Genomic DNA, 21,531 nt, shown 5'->3' with positions numbered 1-21,531 from the left:
TGATATTGGAGAAATACGATGAATATATTTTAATAGAACAGGTAGGACTATAAATATCTCCCGAGTGGCGCAGTGGTCTAAGGCACTGCATCGCAATGCTAGCTGTGCCACAGCCGGCCGCGACCAGGAGACCCATGGGCGGCGCACAATTGGTCCAGCGTCGTCCAAGGTAGGGGAGGGTTTGGCTGGCAGGGATGTGGGCTTGTTTACCATGGGGGGCCAGTATGAATAAAAAATAAAATAAAAAGCAACAGGGCCAATGGAATCCATTCTTAGCTGATTGTCAGTGAAATAAAGACCAATATTGAGTCTATACCTGTAATTTAAATGGATTTTTATTTGTATTTCATGTAATGGACATACACAAAATAGTCCAAATTGGCGGTGAAATGAAAAAAATTACTTGTTTCAAAACTTTGAACATCCCACGGAGCACCATTAAATCCAATATAATTTATTTTTGAAAGAATATGGCACCACAACAAACCTGCCAAGATAGGGCCGCCCTACAAAGCACCATTAAATCCATTATAAAAAATGGAAAGAATATGGCACCACAACAAACCGCCCACCAAAACTCACGGACCAGGCAAGGAGAGCATTATTCAGAGAGGCAACAAAGAGACCAAAGATAACCCTGAAGGAGCTGCAAAGCACCACAGCGGAGATTGGAGTATCTGTCCATAGGACCACTTTAAGCCGTACACTCCACAGAGCTGGACTTTACGGAAGAGTGGCCAGAAAAAAGCCATTGCTTAAAGAAAAAAGTAAGCAAACACGTTTGATGTTCGCCAAAAGTCATGTGGGAGACTCCCCAAACATATGGAAGAAGGTACTCTGGTCAGATGAGACTAAAATTGAGCTTTTTGGCCATCAAGGAAAACGCTATGTGAATAGTTATGCACGCTCAAGTTCTGTTTTTTTGTCTTATTTCTTGTTTGTTTCACAATTTTTTTTATTTTGCATCTTCAAAGTCAAATCAAATCAAATGTTATTTGCCACATGCACCGAATACAACAGGTGTAGACATTACAGTGAAATGCTTACTTACAATGCATTTTTTAAAGATTTGCTTACTAACAATGCATTTTTTAAAGATGTTTTATTTTTAAAGTGTTAAGTAAAAAAAAAAGAAAAGAAAATAACTAAAGAGCAGCAGTAAAATAAAATAACATTAGGGAGGCTATATACAGGGGGTACTGGTACAGAGTCATGTTGGTAGGCATGTTGTGTAAATCAAATGATACAAACCCCCAAAAAATCTATTTTAATTCCAGGTTGTAAGGCAACAAAATAGGAAAAATGCCAAGGGGGGTAAATACTTTCGCAAGCCACTGTATATATAGGGTGTCCACCAACTCTGCCCAGAGTGGTTGAAAACGTACTTTGGTGACATTTCCCTTCCTTATGTTATATAATGCTTGTGGAATGGTCCCCTGTAGCTCAGTTGGTAGAGCATGGTGCTTGCAACGCCAGGGTTGTGGGTTCGTTTCCCACGGGGGGCCAGTATGAAAATGTATGCATTCACTAACTGTAAGTCGCTCTGGATAAGAGCGTCTGCTAAATGACTAAAATGTAAATAATATAGACATTGGTGATTTTACCACTGTAACATGATGGACATCATTATGTTATGGTCATTGAATTGATTAGCCCACTAACCACGTGTTAAATGTGTAGTGTAGCTACACTGTGTAGGACTATGAATTGGGCAGCTATAGGCTATTTGTTAATAGGCTAATTATGTTCTGGCCTGCAGACTAGCTACAAGCTCAGCAACACATTGACTGGAGGCCAAACCTAGTTGCCAACCCCCCTATATTGTAAATTCAATCTGGTTGGTATAAGATTGAAATGGGAAAATAATGTACCTGTGAACACCCTATGAAATAGCTCCCCAATACCGTCTGATGTATATATTTAATGTATTACATTAATGGTGACCACAGCCCTTCCGACAATACATTTAAAACGTGTTTGACTGTGTTTTTTCCCACCCTGCTGAATGTATCCAATGTTCCATATCAAATGTGTGTCCTATTATGACACATCTGGCAGTTTCTTCTCTCCATGTTTCTTGGCCTAGTATCATTTTTTACAAAAATCTGTGTTTTTTTGTTCAGTACCATTGCAGGAAAATACCATGGTACTAGTGCAACTACCATGGTATTTCCCTGACATGGTAGTGACCCAAAAAACGTTATAGTACCTTGGAATTTTGTTGTTCGTTGTACTACGATGGTACATTTTTGTAAGGGCTGTCCTTCACATCGGAGTGCTAATGCTGGCTCTTTGCGTCTCTTGACCATGTCGCGTGGACCGGGCACAAAGCTCAAGGAGCGCTCTCCACTTCCCTCCTGTAGTTATTTAGCAAGCCTGATAACACATCACTCCTGACAGACACAAGCAAAAACTCTTGCATAAATGTAGAAGCCTATACACCTAAACACTAGCGATCTGACCTGCTGTATTGCATGGAAACTGCAGGCTACTAACAACAGCAGCTACATAGTCTAGCCTACTATGGCCCTGTCCCTCTGGCCAGGGTAAACAAAGAGGTAATGTTGTGTCTTGTATATACAGTATAGGTCATTTGTTTGAGAGAATGTGAATGGGATAACATTTGGTTCATATATAGACACTAACTATTTGATTTAAAACAGTTTGTTTCATTTAATTAAACACAAAAAGATGTTGCCCAGATCAAATTAATGTACAAACAGTATTTTTCATTACATTTGAGTCATTTAGCAGATGCTCTTATCCAGAGCAACTTACAGAACCAATTAGGGTTAATTGCCTTGATCAAGGGCACAAAGACAGATTTTTCACTATGTTGGCTCAGGATTGAAAACCAGCGACCTTTCAGTTACTGGCCCAACACTCTTAACCGCTAGGCTACATGCCGCCAGATCAATTAACTTCAATACAGTTATCCAAATACATTCATCATCAATGAATAAAATAATGAATCTAATTTTAAAAGAGAATTTAAAAAACACAAGTAGTCGATTCATATCCTTTTTATAATTAATAAAAGTTGTTTAGTAATATAAAATAATCCACACAAACTAATGCTGAAAACTGATCATCACACCATCTTTATCTGATATACACTGAGTGTACAAAACATTAGGAACACCTTCCTAATATTGATTTGCACCCCCCATTGTCCTCAGAATAGCCTCAATTCATCGGGGCATGGACTCTCCAAGGTGTTGAGAGCGTTCCACAGGGATGCTGGTCCATGTTGACTGCAACGCTTCCCACAGTTGTGTCAGGTTGGCTGGGAGTGGATCTCTATTCCGAATAGCTCGTTCCATCTCCTCCCACAGATGCACAATTGGATTGAGATCTGGTGACTCGGCAGGCCACTGCAGTAAGCTGAATTCACTGTCATGTTCTTGGAACCATTCCTGGACAAGGCTTGTTGCATGGGGCATAATCCTGCTGAAAGAAATATGTTTGCAGATGGATAACTGCTGCCATGAAGGGATGCACCTGATTGGTAATGATGTTTAGATATCCTGTGGCATTCAAACTTTGCTCTAAAAATAAAGGGAACACTTAAACAACACAATGTAACTCCAAGTCAATCACACTTCTGTGAAATCAAACTGTCCACTTAGGAAGCAACACTGATTGACAATAAATTTCACATGCTGTTGTGCCAATGGAATAGACAACAGGTGGAAATTATAGGCAATTAGCAAGACACCCCCAATAAAGAAGTGGTTCTGCAGGTGGTGACCACATACCACTTCTCAGTTCCTATGCTTCCTGGCTGATGTTTTGGTCACTTTTGAATGCTGGCGGTGCTTTCACTCTAGTGGTAGCATGAGATGGAGTCTACAACCCACACAAGTGACTCAGGTAGTGCAGGTCATCCAGGATGGCACATCAATGCGAGCTGTGGCAAGAAGGTTTGCTGTGTCTGTCAGCGTAGTGTCCAGAGCATGGAGGCGCTACCAGGAGACAGGCCAGTACATCAGGAGACGTGGAGGAGGCCGTAGGAGGGCAACAACCCAGCAGCAGGACCGCTACCTCCGCCTTTGTGCAAGGAGGAGCACTGCCAGAGCCCTGCAAAATGACCTTCAGCAGGCCACAAATGTGCATGTGTCTGCTCAAACGGTCAGAAACAGACTCCATGAGGGTGGTATGAGGGCCCGACGTCCACAGGTGGGGGTTGTGCTTACAGCCCAACACCGTGCAGGACGTTTGGCATTTGCCAGAGAACACCAAGATTGGCAAATTCGCCACTGGCGTCCTGTGCCCTTCACAGATGAAAGCAGGTTCACACTGAGCACGTGACAGACGTGACAGAGTCTGGAGACGCCGTGGAGAACGTTCTGCTGCCTGCAACATCCTCCAGCATGACCGGTTTGGCGGTGGGTCAGTCATGGTGTGGGGTGGCATTTCTTTGGGGGGCCGCACAGCCCTCCATGTGCTCGCCAGAGGTAGCCTGACTGCCATTAGGTACCGAGATGAGATCCTCAGACCCCTTGTGAGACCATATGCTGGTGCGGTTGGCCCTGGGTTCCTCCTAATGCAAGACAATGCTAGACCTCATGTGGCTGGAGTGTGTCAGCAGTTCCTGCAAGAGGAAGGCATTGATGCTATGGACTGGCCCGCCCGTTCCCCAGACCTGAATCCAATTGAGCACATCTGGGACATCATGTCTCGCTCCATCCACCAACGCCACGTTGCACCACAGACTGTCCAGGAGTTGGCGGATGCTTTAGTCCAGGTCTGGGAGGAGATCCCTCAGGAGACCATCCGCCACCTCATCAGGAGCATGCCCAGGCGTTGTAGGGAGGTCATACAGGCACGTGGAGGCCACACACACTACTGAGCCTCATTTTGCCTTGTTTTAAGGACTTTACATCAAAGTTGGATCAGCCTGTAGTGTGGTTTTCCACTTTAATTTTGAGGGTGACTCCAAATCCAGACCTCCATGGGTTGATACATTTGATTTCCATTCATAATTTTTGTGTGATTTTGTTGTCAGCACATTCAACTATGTAAAGAAAAAAGTATTTAATAAGATTATTTCATTCATTCAGATCTAGGATGGGTTGTTTAAGTGTTCCCTTTATTTTTTTGAGCAGTGTATTTTGTAGATGGATACACTGCTGCCATGAAGGGATGCACCTGATTGGCAATGATGTTTAGATATCCTGTGGCATTCAAACGTTGCTGCACTTTTATCAAGGGCCCAATGTGTGCCATGAAATCCCACCCCACACCACCACCACCATCCTGCAATGCTGACACACGGCATGGATGCATGTACTCATGGTTTTCTCCATACCTTAGTCCTCCCATCAGTGTGAAACAGCAGGAACCGGGATTCATCAGACCAGGCAATGTTTTTCAAATTCTGTGTCCAGTGTTTTCATTCCTTAGCCCACTGCAGTTTCTTGTTTTCTGCTGAAAGCTTATGGGGATCCATAATAAATACACCACAACTACATCATTAAGGATCATAGCTTTCACCTGGTCAGTCTATGTCATGGAAAGAGCAGGTGTCCTTAATGTTTTGTACACTCAGTGTATGTTGTGTCTACTAGCTCATTCCCACAGAAAACTGCAGATGTGACCTTGAGCAAGGCACTTAACCCTAATTGCTCATGTAAGTCGCTCTGGATAAGAGCGTCTGCTAAATTACTAAAATGTAAATGTAATGTACCACCCATTCAACCATCAGACTCCATTGTGAGACGCCTCAATTAGGATATTCAACCTTAAAGGCAAATCCAAGGTCATCTCAATATCATTAAATGAAATTGGCCTTTACTACTGTATCCAATAGAAACACATTGAATAACACATTCATAAATGGCCCAAAAACAGACTAATGGTGAAAACTGATCATCACATCATCTCTATCTGATACATTCAGTACAATGGAGTATTTTATTAGGATCCCCAGCGGCTACTCTTCCTGGGGTACAAACAGGAAACACAAAAAATACATCAAATACATCATCAAGCACTACATTTACAATTTAGTAACATTGCAGATGCTCCCGTCCAGAGAGCTAGTGCATTCATCTTATGATAGCCAGGAGAGACAACCACACATCACAGTGGTATTCCAACCACGTATCACAAGCATAATACAATGCAAAATACAATATAAAATACATCTGAAAAAAATCTGTCTCTTCAAATCAAATCAAATGTTATTTGTCACATACACGTGTTTAGCAGATGTTATTGCGGGTGTAGCGAAATGCTTGTGCTTCTAGCTCTGACAGTGCAGTAATATCTAACAAGTAATATCTAACAATTTCACAACATATACCCAATACACACAAGTCTAAGTAAGGAATGGAATTTAACAATATATACATATATGGACAACCAATGACAGAGCGACATGGACTAAGATACAGTAGAATATTATAGAATACAGTATATACATATATGGACAACCAATGACAGAGCGGCATGGACTAAGACTACAGTATATACATATGAGATGTGTAAAATGCTTCACAATATCAGCTGAGCTAAAAGTTCCTGTTATTTTTTTATGAGGTTTATTTTGTTTATTTTATTTTATGTTTTTTTGAATCTGGTTTTATTGCTAGTTTGAGTTACCTGGCAGAGAGTTCCATGTAGTCGTGGCTCTATTTAATACTGTGCGTTTCCCAGCGTCTGTTCTGGACCTGGGGACTGTGAAGAAACCTCTTGCTGCATGTCTTGTGTTGTACCGATGAGTGTCCGAACTAGCTCATTCCCACAGAAAACTGGAGAGGAAAGCAGTACCACCCAGTCATCTATCAGACCTCACTGAGTGTATTCAACCCTAAGGGCAAATCCAAGGTCATCTCAATATCTTTACAGTAGAAGATAACAAAACACACCAAAACTGACCAGGTGAACACTGATCAGTAAAGTAAAGACAGGCTAACATTCTATAACGTTCCCTTTCCTCTGCACAGTTCTCTCACAGTGAGAAACAATAGGATTCCAATAGTGTTACTCTTTCTTAATGTTATCAAATTCACTGTTACCACTTCCTTTCTGAGGTGAGAATGTAGTGACTTTAATCTTAACTGGTCTGAGACAACTGATGAGGCTTTTCTCCTGTGTGTGTTCTCTGATGACCTTTTAGCTCAACTGATGTTTTATAAAATTTTCCACAGTCAGAGCAGAAGTAAGGCTTCTCTCCTGTGTGTATACGTTCATGTTGTTTTAAGTTGCCCAGTTGAGAGAAACTCGCCCCACAGTCAGAGCAGAAGTAAGGCTTCTCTCCTGTATGTATAAGTTCATGTATTTTTAAGACCCCCAGTCGAGAGAAACATTTTCCACAGTCAGAGCAGGCGTAAGGCTTCTCTCCTGTATGTATACGTTCATGTCGTTTTAAGGTGCCCAGTAGAGAGAAACTCTTTCCACAGTCAGAGCAGAAGTAAGGCTTCTTTCCTGTGTGTATACGTTCATGTTGTTTTAAGTGGCCCAGTTGAGAGAAACTCGCCCCACAGTCAGAGCAGGAGTAAGGCTTCTCTCCTGTGTGTGTTCTCTGATGACATTTTAGCTTAGTTGATGTTGTAAAGCATTTTACACAGTCAGAGCAGGAGTAGTGCTTCTCTCCTGTGTGTATACGTTTATGTTGTTTAAAGGTGCTCTGATGAGAGAAACTTGCCCCACAGTCAGAGCAGGAGTAAGGCTTCTCTCCTGTGTGTATACGTTCATGTTGTTTTAAGTGGCCCAGCAGAGAGAAACTCACCCCACAGTCAGAGCAGAAGTAAGGCTTCTCTCCTGTGTGTGTTCTCTGGTGACATTTTAGCTTAGTTGATGTTGTAAAGCATTTTACACAGTCAGAGCACGAGTAGGGCTTCTCTCCTGTGTGTATACGTTCATGTTGTTTTAAGTCACCCAGTCGAGAGAAACTCTTTCCACAGTCAGAGCAGGAGTAAGGCTTCTCTCCTGTATGTATACGTTCATGTATTTTTAAGACCCCCAATTGAGAGAAACATTTTCCACAGTCAGAGCAGGAGTAAGGCTTCTCTCCTGTGTGTATACGTTCATGTCGTTTTAAGTGGCCCAGTCGAGAGAAACTCACCCCACAGTCAGAGCAGAAGTAAGGCTTCTCTCCTGTGTGTGTTCTCTGATGACGTTTTAGCTCAGTTGATGTTGTGAAATTCTTTCCACAGTCAGTGCAGAAATACAGATTCTCTCCTGTGTGTATTTGTAGGTGTATTTTTAACTTTGATAGAATTGGGAAAATCTCCTCACAATGTGGGCAGTGGTGGGACCTCTTAGCTCTGTGATCTTCCTGCTGTTGCTCTCTGGATGTAGAGAATGTCTCAACATGGTCTCCTGCGTGAACATTAGAAGAACCAGTCAGTTGGTGTAATATACAGTACCAGTTATAAGTTGACACACCTACTAATTCTAGGGGTTTTCTTTATTTTTTACTATTTTCTACCTAGTAGAATAATAGTGAAGACATCTAAACTATAAAATAACACATATGGAATCATGTAGTAACCAAAAAAGTGTTAACCAAATCAAAATATGTTATATTTTAGATTCTTCAAAGTAGCCACCCTTTGCCTCGACAGCTTTCCACACTCTTGGCATTCTCTCAATCAACTTCACCTGGAATGCTTTTCCTACAGTCTTGAAGGAGTTCCCACATATGCTGAGCACTTGTTGGCTGCTTTTCCTTCACTCTGTGGTCCAACTCATCCCAAATCATCTGAATTGGGTTGAGGTCAGATGATTGTGGAGGCCAGGTCATCTGATGCAGCACTCCATCACTCTCCTTCTTGGTCAAATAGCCATTACATAGCCTGTAAGTGTGTTGGGTCATTGTCCCACTAAGCGCAAACCAGATGGGATGGCGTATCACTGCAGAATGTGGTAGCCATGCTGGTTAAGTGTGCCTTGAATTCTAAAAATATCACAGACAGTGTCACCAGCAAAGCACCCCCACACCATCACACATCCTCCTCCATGCTTCACTGTGGGAACTACACATGCAGAGTTCATCCGTTCACCTACTCTGTCTCTCACAAAGACACGGCTGTTGGAACCAAAAATCGGACATTTGGACTCATCAGACCAATGGACAGATTTCCACCAGTCTAATGTCCATTGCTCATGTTTCTTTGCCCAAGTAAGTCTCTTCTTATTATTGGTGTCCTTCAGTAGTGGTTTCTTTTCAGCAATTCGACCTTGAAGGCCTGATTCACACGGTCTCCTCTGAAAAGTTGATGTTGAGATGTGTCTGTTACTTGAACTCTGAATAATTTATTTGGGCTGCAAATTCTGAGGCTGGTAACTCTAATGAACTTATCCCCTGCAGCAGAGGTAACTTGGTCTTCCTTTCCTGTGGCGGTCCTCGTGAGAGGCTGTTTCATTACAGCGCTTGATGGTTTTTGCGACAGCCCTTGAATAAACTTGAAAAGTTCTTGAAATTGTACAGATTGACTGACCTTCATGTCTTAAAGTAATAATGGACTGTCGTTTCTCTTTGATTATTTGAGCTGTTCTTGCCATAATATGGACTTGGTCTTTTACCAAATAGGGCTATCTTCTGTATACCACCCCTACCTTGTCACAACACACCTAATTGGCTCAAATGCATTAATAATGAAAGAAATTGCACAAATGAACTTTTGATAAGGCATTCCAGGTGACTACCTCATGAAGATGGTTGAGAGAATACCAAGAGTGTGCAAAGCTGTAATCAAGGCAAAGGGTGGCTACTTAGAAGAACTTAAAGTATAAAATATATTTTGATATGTTTAACACTTTTTTGGTTACTAAACGATTCCATATGTGTTGTTGAATAGCTTTGATGTCTTCACTACTATTACACAATGTAGGATGTTTTATTTTTTTTATTTCACCTTTATTTAACCAGGTAAACCAGTTGAGAACAAGTTCTCATTTAAAACTGCGACCTGGCCAAGATAAAGCAAAGCAGTGCGATAAAAACAACAACACAGAGTTACATATGGGGTAAAACAAAACAAAGTCAAAAAAATACAACAGAAATACATATATATACAGTGTGTGCAAATTTAGCATGTTATGGAGGTAAGGCAATAAAATAGGCTATAGTGCAAAATAATTACAATTAGTATTAACACTGGAATGATAGATGTGCAAGAGATGATGTGCAAATAGAGATACTGGGGTACAAATGAGCAAAATAAATAACAATATAGGGATGAGGTAGTTGGGCGGGCTAATTTCAGATGGGCTGTGTACAGGTGCAGTGATCGGTAAGGTGCTCTGACAACTGATGCTTAAAGCTAGTGAGGGAGATAAGTGTCTCCAGCTTCAGAGATTTTTGCAATTTGTTCCAGTCATTGGCAGCAGAGAACTGGAAGGAATTGCGGCCAAAGGAGGTGTTGGCTTTGGGGATGACCAGTGAGATATACCCGCTGGAGCGCAGACTACGGGTGGGTGTTGCTATGGTGACCAATGAGCTAAGATAAGGCGGGGATTTGCCTAGCAGTGATTTATAGATGGCCTGGAGCCAGTGGGTTTGGCGACGAATATGTAGTGAGGACCAGCCAACAAGAGCGTACAGGTCACAGTGGTGGGTATTATATGGGGCTTTGGAGACAAAACGGATGGCACTATGATAGACTACATCCAATTTGCTGAGTAGAGTGTTGGAGGCTATTTTGTAAATGACATCGCCGAAGTCAAGGATCGGTAGAATAGTCCGTTTTACGAGGGCATGTTTGGCAGCATGAGTGAAGGAGGCTTTGTTGCGAAATAGGAAACCGATTCTAGATTTAACTTCGGATTGGAGATTCTTAATGTGAGTCTGGAAGTTGAGTTTACAGTCTAACCAGACACCTAGGTATTTGTAGTTGTCCACATACTCTAGGTCAGACCCGTCGAGAGTAGTGATTCTAGTCGGGTGGGCGGGTGCAAGCAGCGTTCGGTTGAAGATCATGCATTTAGTTTTACTAGTGTTTAAGAGCAGTTGGAGGCTACTGAAGGAGTGTTGTATGGAATTGAAGCTCGTTTGGAGGTTTGTTAACACAGAGTCCAATGAAGGGCCAGATGTATACAAAATGGTGTCTGCGTAGAGGTGGATCTGAAAGTCACCAGCAGCAAGAGCGACGTCATTGATATACACAGAGAAAAGAGTCGGCCCAAGAATTGAACCCTGTGGCATCCCCATAGAGACTGCCATAGGTCCAGACAACAGGCCCTCCGATTTGACACATTGAACTCTATCTGAGAAGTAGTTGGTGAACCAGGCGAGGCAGTCATTTGAGAAACCAAGGCTATTTAGTCTGCCAATAAGAATGCGGTGGTTGACAGAGTCGAAAGCCTTGGCCAGGTCAATGAAAACGGCTGCACAGTACTGTCTATTATCGATCGCGGTTATAATATCGTTTAGGACCTTGAGCGTGGCTGAAGTGCACCCATGACCAGCTCGGAAACCGGATTGCATAGCGGAGAAGGTACGGTGGGATTCGAAATGGTCGGTGATCTGTTTGTTGACTTGGCTTTCAAAAACATTTGAAAGGCAGGGCAGGATGGATATGGGTCTGTAACAGTTTGGATCAAGATTGTCACCCCCTTTGAAGAGGGGGATGACCGCGGCAGCTTTCCAATCTCTGGGGATCTCAGACGTTACGAAAGAGAGGTTGAACAGGCTAGTAATAGGGGTTGCGACAACTTCGGCGGCTAGTTTTAGAAAGAAAGGGTCCAGATTGTCTAGCCCAGATGATTTGTAGGGGTCCAGATTTTGCAGCTCTTTTAGAACATCAGCTGTCTGAATTTGTGTGGAGAAGCGGGGGGTGGGGGGGGGGGGGGGGGGGGGGGCATGGGCACGTTGCAGCGGAGGGTGCAGAGCTGGTGTCCGGGGTAGTGGTAGCCAGGTGGAAAGCATGGCCAGGGTAGTGGTAGCCAGGTGGAAAGCATGGCCAGCCGTAGCAAAATGCTTGTTGAAATTCTCGATTATTGTAGATTTATCTGTGGTGACAGTGTTTCCTAGTCTCAGTGCAGTGGGCATTTGGGAGGAGATGATCTTATTTTCCATTGACTTTACAGTGTCCCAAAACTTTTTGGAGTTAGTGCTACAGGATGCACATTTCTGTTTGAAAAAGCTAGCCTTTGCCTTCCTAACTGATTGTGTATATTGGTTCCTGACTTCCCTAAAAAGTTGCATATCGCGGGGGCTGTTCGATGCTAATGCAGTACGCCACAGGATGTTTTTGTGCTAGTCAAGGGCAGTCAAGTCTGAGGATAAATAAGCATGCCCCGTTCAAAAAATTAAGATTGAGAGGAAAGCACTTTTAAAAGAACAACCAGGCATCCTCTACTGACGGAATGAGGTCAATATCCATCCAGGATACCCGGGCCAGGTCAATTAGAAAGGCCTGCTCGCTGAAGTGTTTTAGGGAGCGTTTGACAGTGATGAGGAGTGGTCGTTTGACCGCAGACCCATTACGGACGCAGGCAATAATCGCTGAGATTCTGGTTGAAGACAGCGGAGGTCTATTTAGAGGGTATATTTGTCAGGATGATATCTATGAGGGTGCCCATGTTTACAGATTTGGGGTTGTACCTGGTAGGTTCGTTGATAATTTGTGTGAGATTAAGGGCATCTAGTTTAGATTGTAGGTTGGCCGGGGTGTTAAGCATATCCCAGTTAGGTCACCAAGCAGTACGAACTCTGAGGATAGATGGGGGGCGATCAGTTCACATATGGTGTCCAGGGCACAGCTCTGGGCTGAGGGGGGTCTGTAGCAAGCGGCAACAGTGGGAGACTTATTTCTGGAAAGGTTGATTTTTAGAAGTAGAAGCTCAAACTGTTTGGGCACAGACCTGGATAGTACAATAGAGCTCTGCAGGCTCTCTCTACAGTAGATTGCAACCCCACCCCCTTTGGCAGTTCTATTGAGACGGAAAATGTTGTAGTTGGACATTTCTGGTGGCCTTCCTAAGCCAGGATTCAGACACTGCTAGAACATCAGGGTTGGCGGAGTGTGCTAACGCAGTGAATAACTCAAACTTAGGGAGGAGGCTTTGGATGTTAACGTGCAAGAAGCCAAGGCTTTTACGGTTACAGAAGTCAACAAATGATAACGCCTGGGGAGTAGGAGTGATACTGGGGGCTACAGGGCCTGGGTTAACCTCTACATCACCAGAGGAACAGAGGAGGAGTAGAATAAGAATACGGCTAAAGGCTTTAAGTACTGGTCTTCTAGTGCGTTGAGTACAGAGGAAAAAAAGGGGCAGATTTCCGTGCGTTGTAGAATAGATTCAGGGCATTATGTACAGACAAGGATATGGAAGGATATGAGTACAGTGGAGGTAAACCTAAGCGTTGGGTAACGATGAAAGAGATAGCATCACTGGAGGCACCGATTGAGTCGGTCTCCGCGTGTATGGGGGGTGGGACAAGGGAGCTATCTAAGGTAGGTGGAGCTAGGCTGGGGGATCTAGAGTGAAATAGTACAATAAGAAATAACCGAAACAGCAATAAGCAAAGCATATTGACATGGGAGAGAGGCATAAAGCAATCACAGGTGTTATTCGAGAGAGCTAAGGCAACAGCTGGTAATGGCGACTAAGTTTGGGCTGAGGCTAAACATATACAGGATGCGGAACCGTATAAAGGAACAGTCCAGCAGGCATCAGCTGTATAGCTGAGTTATCATAAGGTCCGGTGAACAGCAATAGGAGAGTTCGGAGGTAGTTCGGAGGCTGCTATAGCACTGGCGAGCAAGAGGCCATGGCTAGCGTGTGCTAGCGGGCCAGGGCTAGCAGATGGGTCTTCGTGGTCGACGTCGTAACAGGAAGCCTGCTGTAACCACATCAGACGATTTCGTCGGCAGACCAGTCGTGTTGGATCGGCGGGGCTCCGTGTCAACACTAGGAGGTCCCGTCCGGTTGACAGAGAGGTAGATAGCCGGGCGATGGGCCTGGCTTTAGGATAGCTCAAGGCTGATTACCCACAACAACGTCCATTTGGTTGCAGCTAGCTGCAATGATCTGGTGTTAAAGGTCCAGTGATTCAGTGATTCCGGCAGAAAAACCGATGTTCTGGGTCGATAACACGCTGTGCAGACTGGCCGATAATAGTCCAGGCTAGAGTTGGCTGGTAGGTAGTGCAGGCCACAGACAATGGTGAAAAACCGATGATGGGGGCTAATAGCAAGTAGCTAGTTAGCTGGCTACTCCCGTCCGGTAGATAGAGGTAGATAGCCGGGATATGGGCCTGGCTCGATGCTAGCTCACGGCTAACTGGTGCTTGCTTCTGGGGCAGTGGTGATCAGCCAAACAGCAACATCCAATCAGCTAGCTAGTTGCGATCCAGTGTTAATGTCCAGTGAATCAGTTATTCCGGAAGTAGAATCCGATGTTCTAGGTGAAAACCGCTTACGATGGCTAATAGCAAGTAGCTAGTTAGCTGGCTAGCTAGTTTCAACTGGAGATTCCAGATAAAGGTAAGTCAATAATAGAATCCGTTCCACATTGAGTGAGGCGGGTTGCAGGAAAGTATATGTTGTAGAAGGATGAAAAGTGTGATAGGAAAATATGTACGAAAAATGCAAAAAAATACAAAAAACAGGCTATTTATACAGACACACAACAAAGAATGCGACCGCACTGCTACGCCATCTTGGAATAGTAAAGGGCACATGACAGCCCACTTGGAGTTTGCCAAAAGGCACCTCGAAACTCTCAGACCATGAGAAGGAAGATTCTCTGGTCTGATGAAACCAATATTGAACTCTTTGGCCTGAATCCCAAGCATCACATCTGGAGGAAACCTGGCACCATCCCTACGGTGAAGCGTGGTGGTGTCAGCATCATGCTGTGGGGATGTTTTTCAGCAGCAGGGACTAGGACACTAGTCAAGATCGAGGGAAAGATGAACGGAGCAAAGTACAGAGGGTTCCTTGACCTGCTCCAGAATGTTCAGGACCTCAGACTGGGGCGAAGGACAACTACCCTAAGCACACAGCCAAGACAACGCAGGAGTGGCTTTGGGACAAGTCTCTGAACGTCCTTGAGTGACCCAGCCAGAGCCCGGACTTCAACCCGATCTAACATCTCCGGAGAGACAAGAAAATAGCTGTGCAGCGACGCTCTCCATCCAATCTGACAGAGCTTGAGAGGATCTGCAGAGAAGAATGGGAGAAACTCTCCAAATACAGGTGTGCCAAGCTTGTAGCGTCATACCAAAGAAGACTCTTGGCTGTAATCGCTGCCAAAGGTGCTTAAACAATGTACTGAGTAAAGGGTCTGACTACTTATGTAAATGTGATATTTCCGTATTTGTTATTATATTTGGTTAAAAAATTTTAGCAACAATTGATAAAAACACGTTTTTACTTTGTCATTATGGGGTATTGTGTGTAGATTAATGAGGGAAACAAACAACTTAATCTATTTTAGAATAAGGCTGTAACATACCTAAATGTGGAAAAAGTCAAGGGGTCTGAATAATTTCCCAATGAACTGTATATACAATGGGGAGAACAACTATTTGATACACTGCCACATTGTATGATTTTTAAGTAATTAATTTGCATTTTATTGCATGACATAAGTATTTGATACATCAGAAAAGCAGAACTTAATATTTGGTACAGAAACCTTTGTTTGCAATTACAGAGATCATACGTTTCCTGTAGGTCTTGACCAGGTTTGCACACACTGCAGCAGGGATTTTGGCCCACTCCTCCATACAGACCCTCTCCAGAACCTTCAGGTTTCGGGGCTGTCGCTGGGCAATACTTTCAGCTCCCTCCAAAGATTTTCAGCTCCCTCCAAAGATTTTCTATTGGGTTCAAGTCTGGAGACTGGCTAGGCCACTCCAGGACCTTGAGATGCTTCTTATGGAGCCACTCCTTAGTTGCCCTGGCTGTGTGTTTCGGGTCGTTGTCATGCTGGAAGACCCAGCCACGACCCATCTTCAATGATCTTACTGAGGGAAGGAGGTTGTTGGCCAAGATCTCGCAATACATGGCCCCATCCATCCTCCCCTCAATACGGTGCAGTCGTCCTGTCCCCTTTGCAGAAAAGCATCCCCAAAGTATGATGTTTCCAACTCCATGCTTCACGGTTGGGATAGTGTTCTTGGGGTTGTACTAATCCTTCTTCTTCCTCCAAACACGGCGAGTGGAGTTTAGACCAAAAAGCTCTATTTTTGTCTCATCAGACCACATGACCTTCTCCCATTCATCCTCTGGATCATCCAGATGGTCATTGGCAAACTTCAGACGGGCCTGGACATACGCTGGCTTGAGCAGGGGGACCTTGCGTGCCTTGCAGGATTTTAATCCATGACGGCGTAGTGTGTTACTAATGGTTTTCTTTGAGACTGTGGTCCCAGCTCTCTTCAGGTCATTGACCAGGTCCTGCCGTGTAGTTCTGGGCTGATCCCTCACCTTCCTCATGATCATTGATGCCCCACGAGGTGAGATCTTGCATGGAGCCCCAGACCGAGGGTGATTGACCGTCATCTTGAACTTCTTCCATTTTCTAATAATTGCGCCAACAGTTGTTGCCTTCTCACCAAGCTGCTTGCCTATTGTCCTGTATCCCATCCCAGTCTTGTGCAGGTCTACAATTTTATCCCTGATGTCCTTACACAGCTCTCTGGTCTTGGCCATTGTGGAGAGGTTGGAGTCTGTTTGATTGAGTGTGTGGACAGGTGTCTTTTATACAGTAACGAGTTCAAACAGAGCAGTTAATACAGGTAATGAGTGGAGAACAGGAGGGCTTCTTATAGAAAAACTAACAGGTCTGTGAGAGCCAGAATTCTTACTGGTTGGTAGGTGATCAAATACTCATGTCATGCAATAAAATGCAAATTAATTACTTAAAAATCATACAATGTGATTTTCTGGATTTTTGTTTTAGATTCCGTCTCTCACAGTTGAAGTGTACCTATGATAAAAATTACAGACCTCTACATGCTTTGTAAGTAGGAAAACCTGCAAAATCGGCAGTGTATCAAATACTTGTTCTCCCCACTGTATATATGTATATATACACATATCCTTTAAAAAAATTAAATGTTCCTGTATTACTTTCCAACCCCACCCCCCCTCCCCTAATTGGAGTAAACTAGTGAACAACAAAGCTTAGGCCTCTACTTCCTGCTTATACATACTATATAAATTTTATGGGCATGTCAATTTTACAATAGTTCTATTTTGTTTGTTTTTACTCCTCAACCTCTCTGATCATTTTCATGATGTCCATCCGGTTTGCTTCTGTATGCCATATCTTTCAAACTGTGCTCTTTCACAAAAGTTCTTAACCTACATACTCATTAACTTAACTAGGTCTTTCCTTACACCAATCAACCACACGACTGGACAATAATCAAGATAAGACAAATCTAGAACCTGCAGAACTTGCTTTTTGGAGTGTGGTGTCAAAAAAGCAGAGCATCTATTACGGACAGACCTCTCCCCATCTTTACAACCATTGAATCTATACATTTTGACCATGACAGTTTACAATCTAAGGTAATGCCAAGTAATTTAGTCTCCTCAACTTGTTCAACAGCCACATCATTCAATACCAGATTCAGCTGAGGTCTAGAATTTTGGAAATTATTTGTACCAAATACAGTGCTCTTAGTTTTAGATGTTTGGGGCCAGTTTATTACTGGCCACCCATTCCAAAACAGACTATACTGGTGTCATCCATGCAAGTCTCAGTAGCATGAAATAACATCTACCTTCTCATTGAAACAGTTCATCATGAAACAGTTCTACTGCAACTTTTCATGCACAGTGGAAAGTTGGAATGAACCTGCTCTTACCATGAGAAACAGATTTCCCAATCTTCTCCTCCTTTTCTTCATCTTTAATGTTGACATTCAGCTCCAGTGTTTGACTGCAGTCTTCCAGCTTCACTGATGCCATCTCTGGTACCTGCGGTGCAAACTGGACTCGACTGTCAATCAGGACCCAGAGACTGTAGGTTTGGACTCAGTGTGGAAGGAGAGAGGCAGGCTGGGTTTGTCCTCACTGTTGATGTTACAGGCCTCAGACTTAATCCTAGTCGGCCTGTAGTAATAAAGAGAAACAGACAACAGTCTTGACAGTTCTGGAACTTTCTTTATCCTCAAAAAATATATTATATTTCTTCTTGTTCAATTACCTAATTTCAACAGATCAGATAGCTAAACAATGACAAAACAACATTCATTCACAATAGACAAGTGCACAAAAATGACACAAAGCAACTGCAGAAATGAATAAATGACTCAAAAACCCTTTAGGACAAGGTTACAGTTTGTTTTAGGCAGCACTATGAGCTATTTTCCTTAATAACCTTATCTTCACTGTATTTTTTCACTCAAAAATAATAATATTCACGGACGGCCAGGGACACACTCCAACACTCAAACGTCATTTACAAACGCAGTATTTGTGTTTAGTGAGTCCGCCAGATCAGGGGCAGTAGGGGTGACAATGCGTGATATTGATAGGTGAGTGAATTGGACCATATTGCTGTCCTGCCTGAGCATTATAAATGTAATGAGTACTTTTGGGTGTCAGGGAAAATGTATGGGAGTAAAAAGTACAACTTTTCTTTAGGAATGTAGTGGAGTAAAAGTTGTCATAAATATAAATAGTAAAGTACAAATCCCCCAAAACGACTTCAGTAGTACTTCAAAGCCTTTTTACTTTGACAATTCAGTCATTTAGCAGAAGCTCTTATCCAGAGCGACTTACAGTAGTGAGTGCACACATTTTTCATATTTGGTCCCCAGGGGGAATTGAACCCACAACCCTGGCGTTGCAAGCACCATGCTCTACTAACTGAGCCACACAGGACTACTTAGTTACTTTACACCACTGCCAATTGTATTTCCCGTTCACGCCATAGTAACAACTATAGATAAAGATAGAAACTACTGAATGTGTCTGAATATTAGTACACATGTAGAAAACTGATAAACATTACATTCAACTTCAAAACAGTAGTGCAACCGTGAAATTGTCTCTCTCTAATGCACCTGCACTTATTTGGACAGTGAGAGACAGAATAACAACAACAAAAATCCAGAAAAACGCATGTCAAAAATGTTATAAATTGATTTGCATTTTAAATTAGGGAAATAAGTATTTGACCCCTCTGCAAAACATGACTTAGTATTGATTGATTGCTTCTGTGGACAGGTGTCTTTTATACAGGTAACAAACTGAGATTAGGAGCACTCCCTTTAAGAGTGTGCTCCTAATCTCAGCTCGTTACCTGTATAAAAGACACCTGGGAGCCAGAAGTCTTTCTGTTTGAGAGGGGGTCAAATAATTATTTCCCAATTTATAACATTTTTGACATGCGTTTTTCTGGATTCATTTTGTTATTCTGTCTCTCGCTGTTCAAATAAACCTACCATTGAAATTAGACTGATCATTTCTTTGTCAGTGGGCAAAAGTACAAAATGAGCAGGGGATCAAATACTTTTTTCCCTCACTGTATGTTTGTGAAAGTGATGAGTATTGACTTTTCTCAATGTTAAAACAGAGCATCGGAATTGTAGTTTACACAGAGCCAAATGTGGACGAATGTAATGGCTGAAAACCCTACATACGGAGAAGGGATTTTGAGAGCTACTGCACTGAAGTCCGTTAATGGGCATGTAGCAGCTATTTCTCAATGCTTGAAATGCATATAATATTAACTTGAGCACCCCCAGAAAACATTCACAAATTACAAACTCATAAATCCATTTTTATAATACTGTAATATTGTTCTAAAAGTTGGGTTTGAGGTTCTCCAAATCAAATACTAAAACGTATAGTCCAACTTGATGCGCACCAGTTTACCATGGACTGTAGGCTACAGCAGGCTCACCATTTACGATCTTGCTTTAGGGCCTTTCCGGCCGTCTTCGTGGTTATATGCAGGAAGCATAAATTGTACCATTGTAAGCTAATAAATACTTTTCCAAGTTAGATCTCATGTATATTTATGCAATAAGGCCAGAGGGGGTGTGTTATATAGTCAATATACCACGGCTAAGGGCTGTTAGGCACGATGCAATGCCTCAGTCGCCTAATTGCTATTATAAATTGGTTACCAACATATGTATAACAGTAAAAAATATATATAGATATTTTGTCATACCTGTGGTGTATGTCTGATATACCACGGCTTTCAGCCAATCAGCATTCAGGGCTCGGACAACCCCGACCACCTAATGTATATTTACTACAGTAAAATAATATACTGCACCAACTACATAAATATCTGATAGGGGCCATTATCCTCTACGTGGACTTTAAACGAACAGCAGAATGGACGACGCCATTTTAATTTAAGATTATAAATTTTTACACAAAACCAATAACATGTCAAACGAACACAGAAATCTCAAATGGTTTATTTTATTAATTTACTTTGACGAAATTATGTGCATCCATTCAGACAAATCGCAAATCTCTAGCTATGTGACTTGTACAATAGTTTTTTTCACGTTCTTTCACTCACTCCGTTTGACACAAAAATAACACATCAAACCTTTACCAAACGGGAGAATACCTTGACGTATATGTTAACTAGCATGTTATGACATGTTCTTTCGATATTAGAAAGTTTAAACGTGCTATTACATACCTGTAGTAATACATAGAAACGGACACAAAGGTTATCTTCTTGACTGTACAGTTATGGCGCTTACTTCCTGTTCCCCAGTACCACAGTGCAACGGTCCGTGCATTCCGGGATCAGATTACAACATTTCATTAAATTACTAAAAAAGAGTAAACTGTAGCAATTTATTTCCCTTTATAGTTTATTAGCCTAAGCATGACCTACATACAAATAATTTCTCTAGGATTGGAACCGGTTCAGGGAACAGAACCGAAAAATAACGTCAAAAATAACCGGAAACTAAAGTGTTCTATAATTTTCAGGAACAGCAGTTATTTTAAAAGCATGGGATCCAGGTAATAACCTTATTTTACTTTCCGGGTATTTTTTTCCAGTCCCACAAAAATCGCAACAAAGCTCACTCTAGAAACATATTCCAGTTTCTGCCTGCCAGCTGGAATGGAAATCTTTGCCAGTGGGTGTGCGTGTGGAAACGACCTGCTCCTCCCCTATGAAGTATAGGTTACTGTATCCTACTGACAACGTTACAAGCATGATTCAGAAATTAGGGAGATATGTTTAATTTGAGAAAAAGCGCTTCAATGCAAGCTTCCTCTATCCTCTAACGAGCTCTCCACACCCGCAAAATGTCGCACCTTACACGGTGATTGGCAGCACAGTGTGCTCTGAATGATTTTCTTATACAGATACTCTGTGGTGTACTAGTGTATTTATTCTCCCACTTGGATGTCACTTCCACAAGCTTTAAATTGAGGGCCAGGTTGTCAGGATGGGTAATGTACTGTACACATTAATTAAAAGTACTCCTAAAGATACACTTCATTTTAACTAGCTAAATCCTGTGTAACAACTGGTAATTACATTGTACTTGGCTAACATTACATGTATTATGCTTTGAAATAGTGTCTTATTCTTCATCTGGGATTTTGATTTGTCAAATGTATTATA

At 42.5% G+C, this 21,531-nt stretch overlaps 1 protein-coding gene across 1 annotated transcript; it reads right to left on the bottom strand.

Annotated features, from left to right (window-relative positions):
• Nucleotides 1–5,902: 5,902 nt before the first annotated feature.
• LOC311118290 (uncharacterized protein) lies at nt 5,903–20,743 on the bottom strand. The gene is made up of 3 exons (XM_084193117.1): nt 20,587–20,743; nt 17,780–18,026; nt 5,903–8,328 (listed from the first exon to the last, which is right to left on the bottom strand). Exons 2-3 carry the CDS (start codon nt 17,880–17,882, stop codon nt 7,061–7,063), a joined length of 1,371 nt encoding a protein of 456 aa, XP_084049243.1. The 5' UTR covers nt 17,883–18,026; nt 20,587–20,743; the 3' UTR covers nt 5,903–7,060.
• Between the last annotated feature and the right edge of the window lie 788 nt (nt 20,744–21,531).

The sequence above is a fragment of the Coregonus lavaretus genome (assembly GCF_964263955.1).
Source record: "Coregonus lavaretus genome assembly, contig: HAP1_SCAFFOLD_48, whole genome shotgun sequence".
Classification (NCBI taxonomy): Eukaryota; Metazoa; Chordata; class Actinopteri; order Salmoniformes; family Salmonidae; genus Coregonus; species Coregonus lavaretus.
The sequence above is the reverse complement of the archived record's forward strand: the minus strand, read 5'-3'. Positions and strand labels throughout refer to the sequence as shown.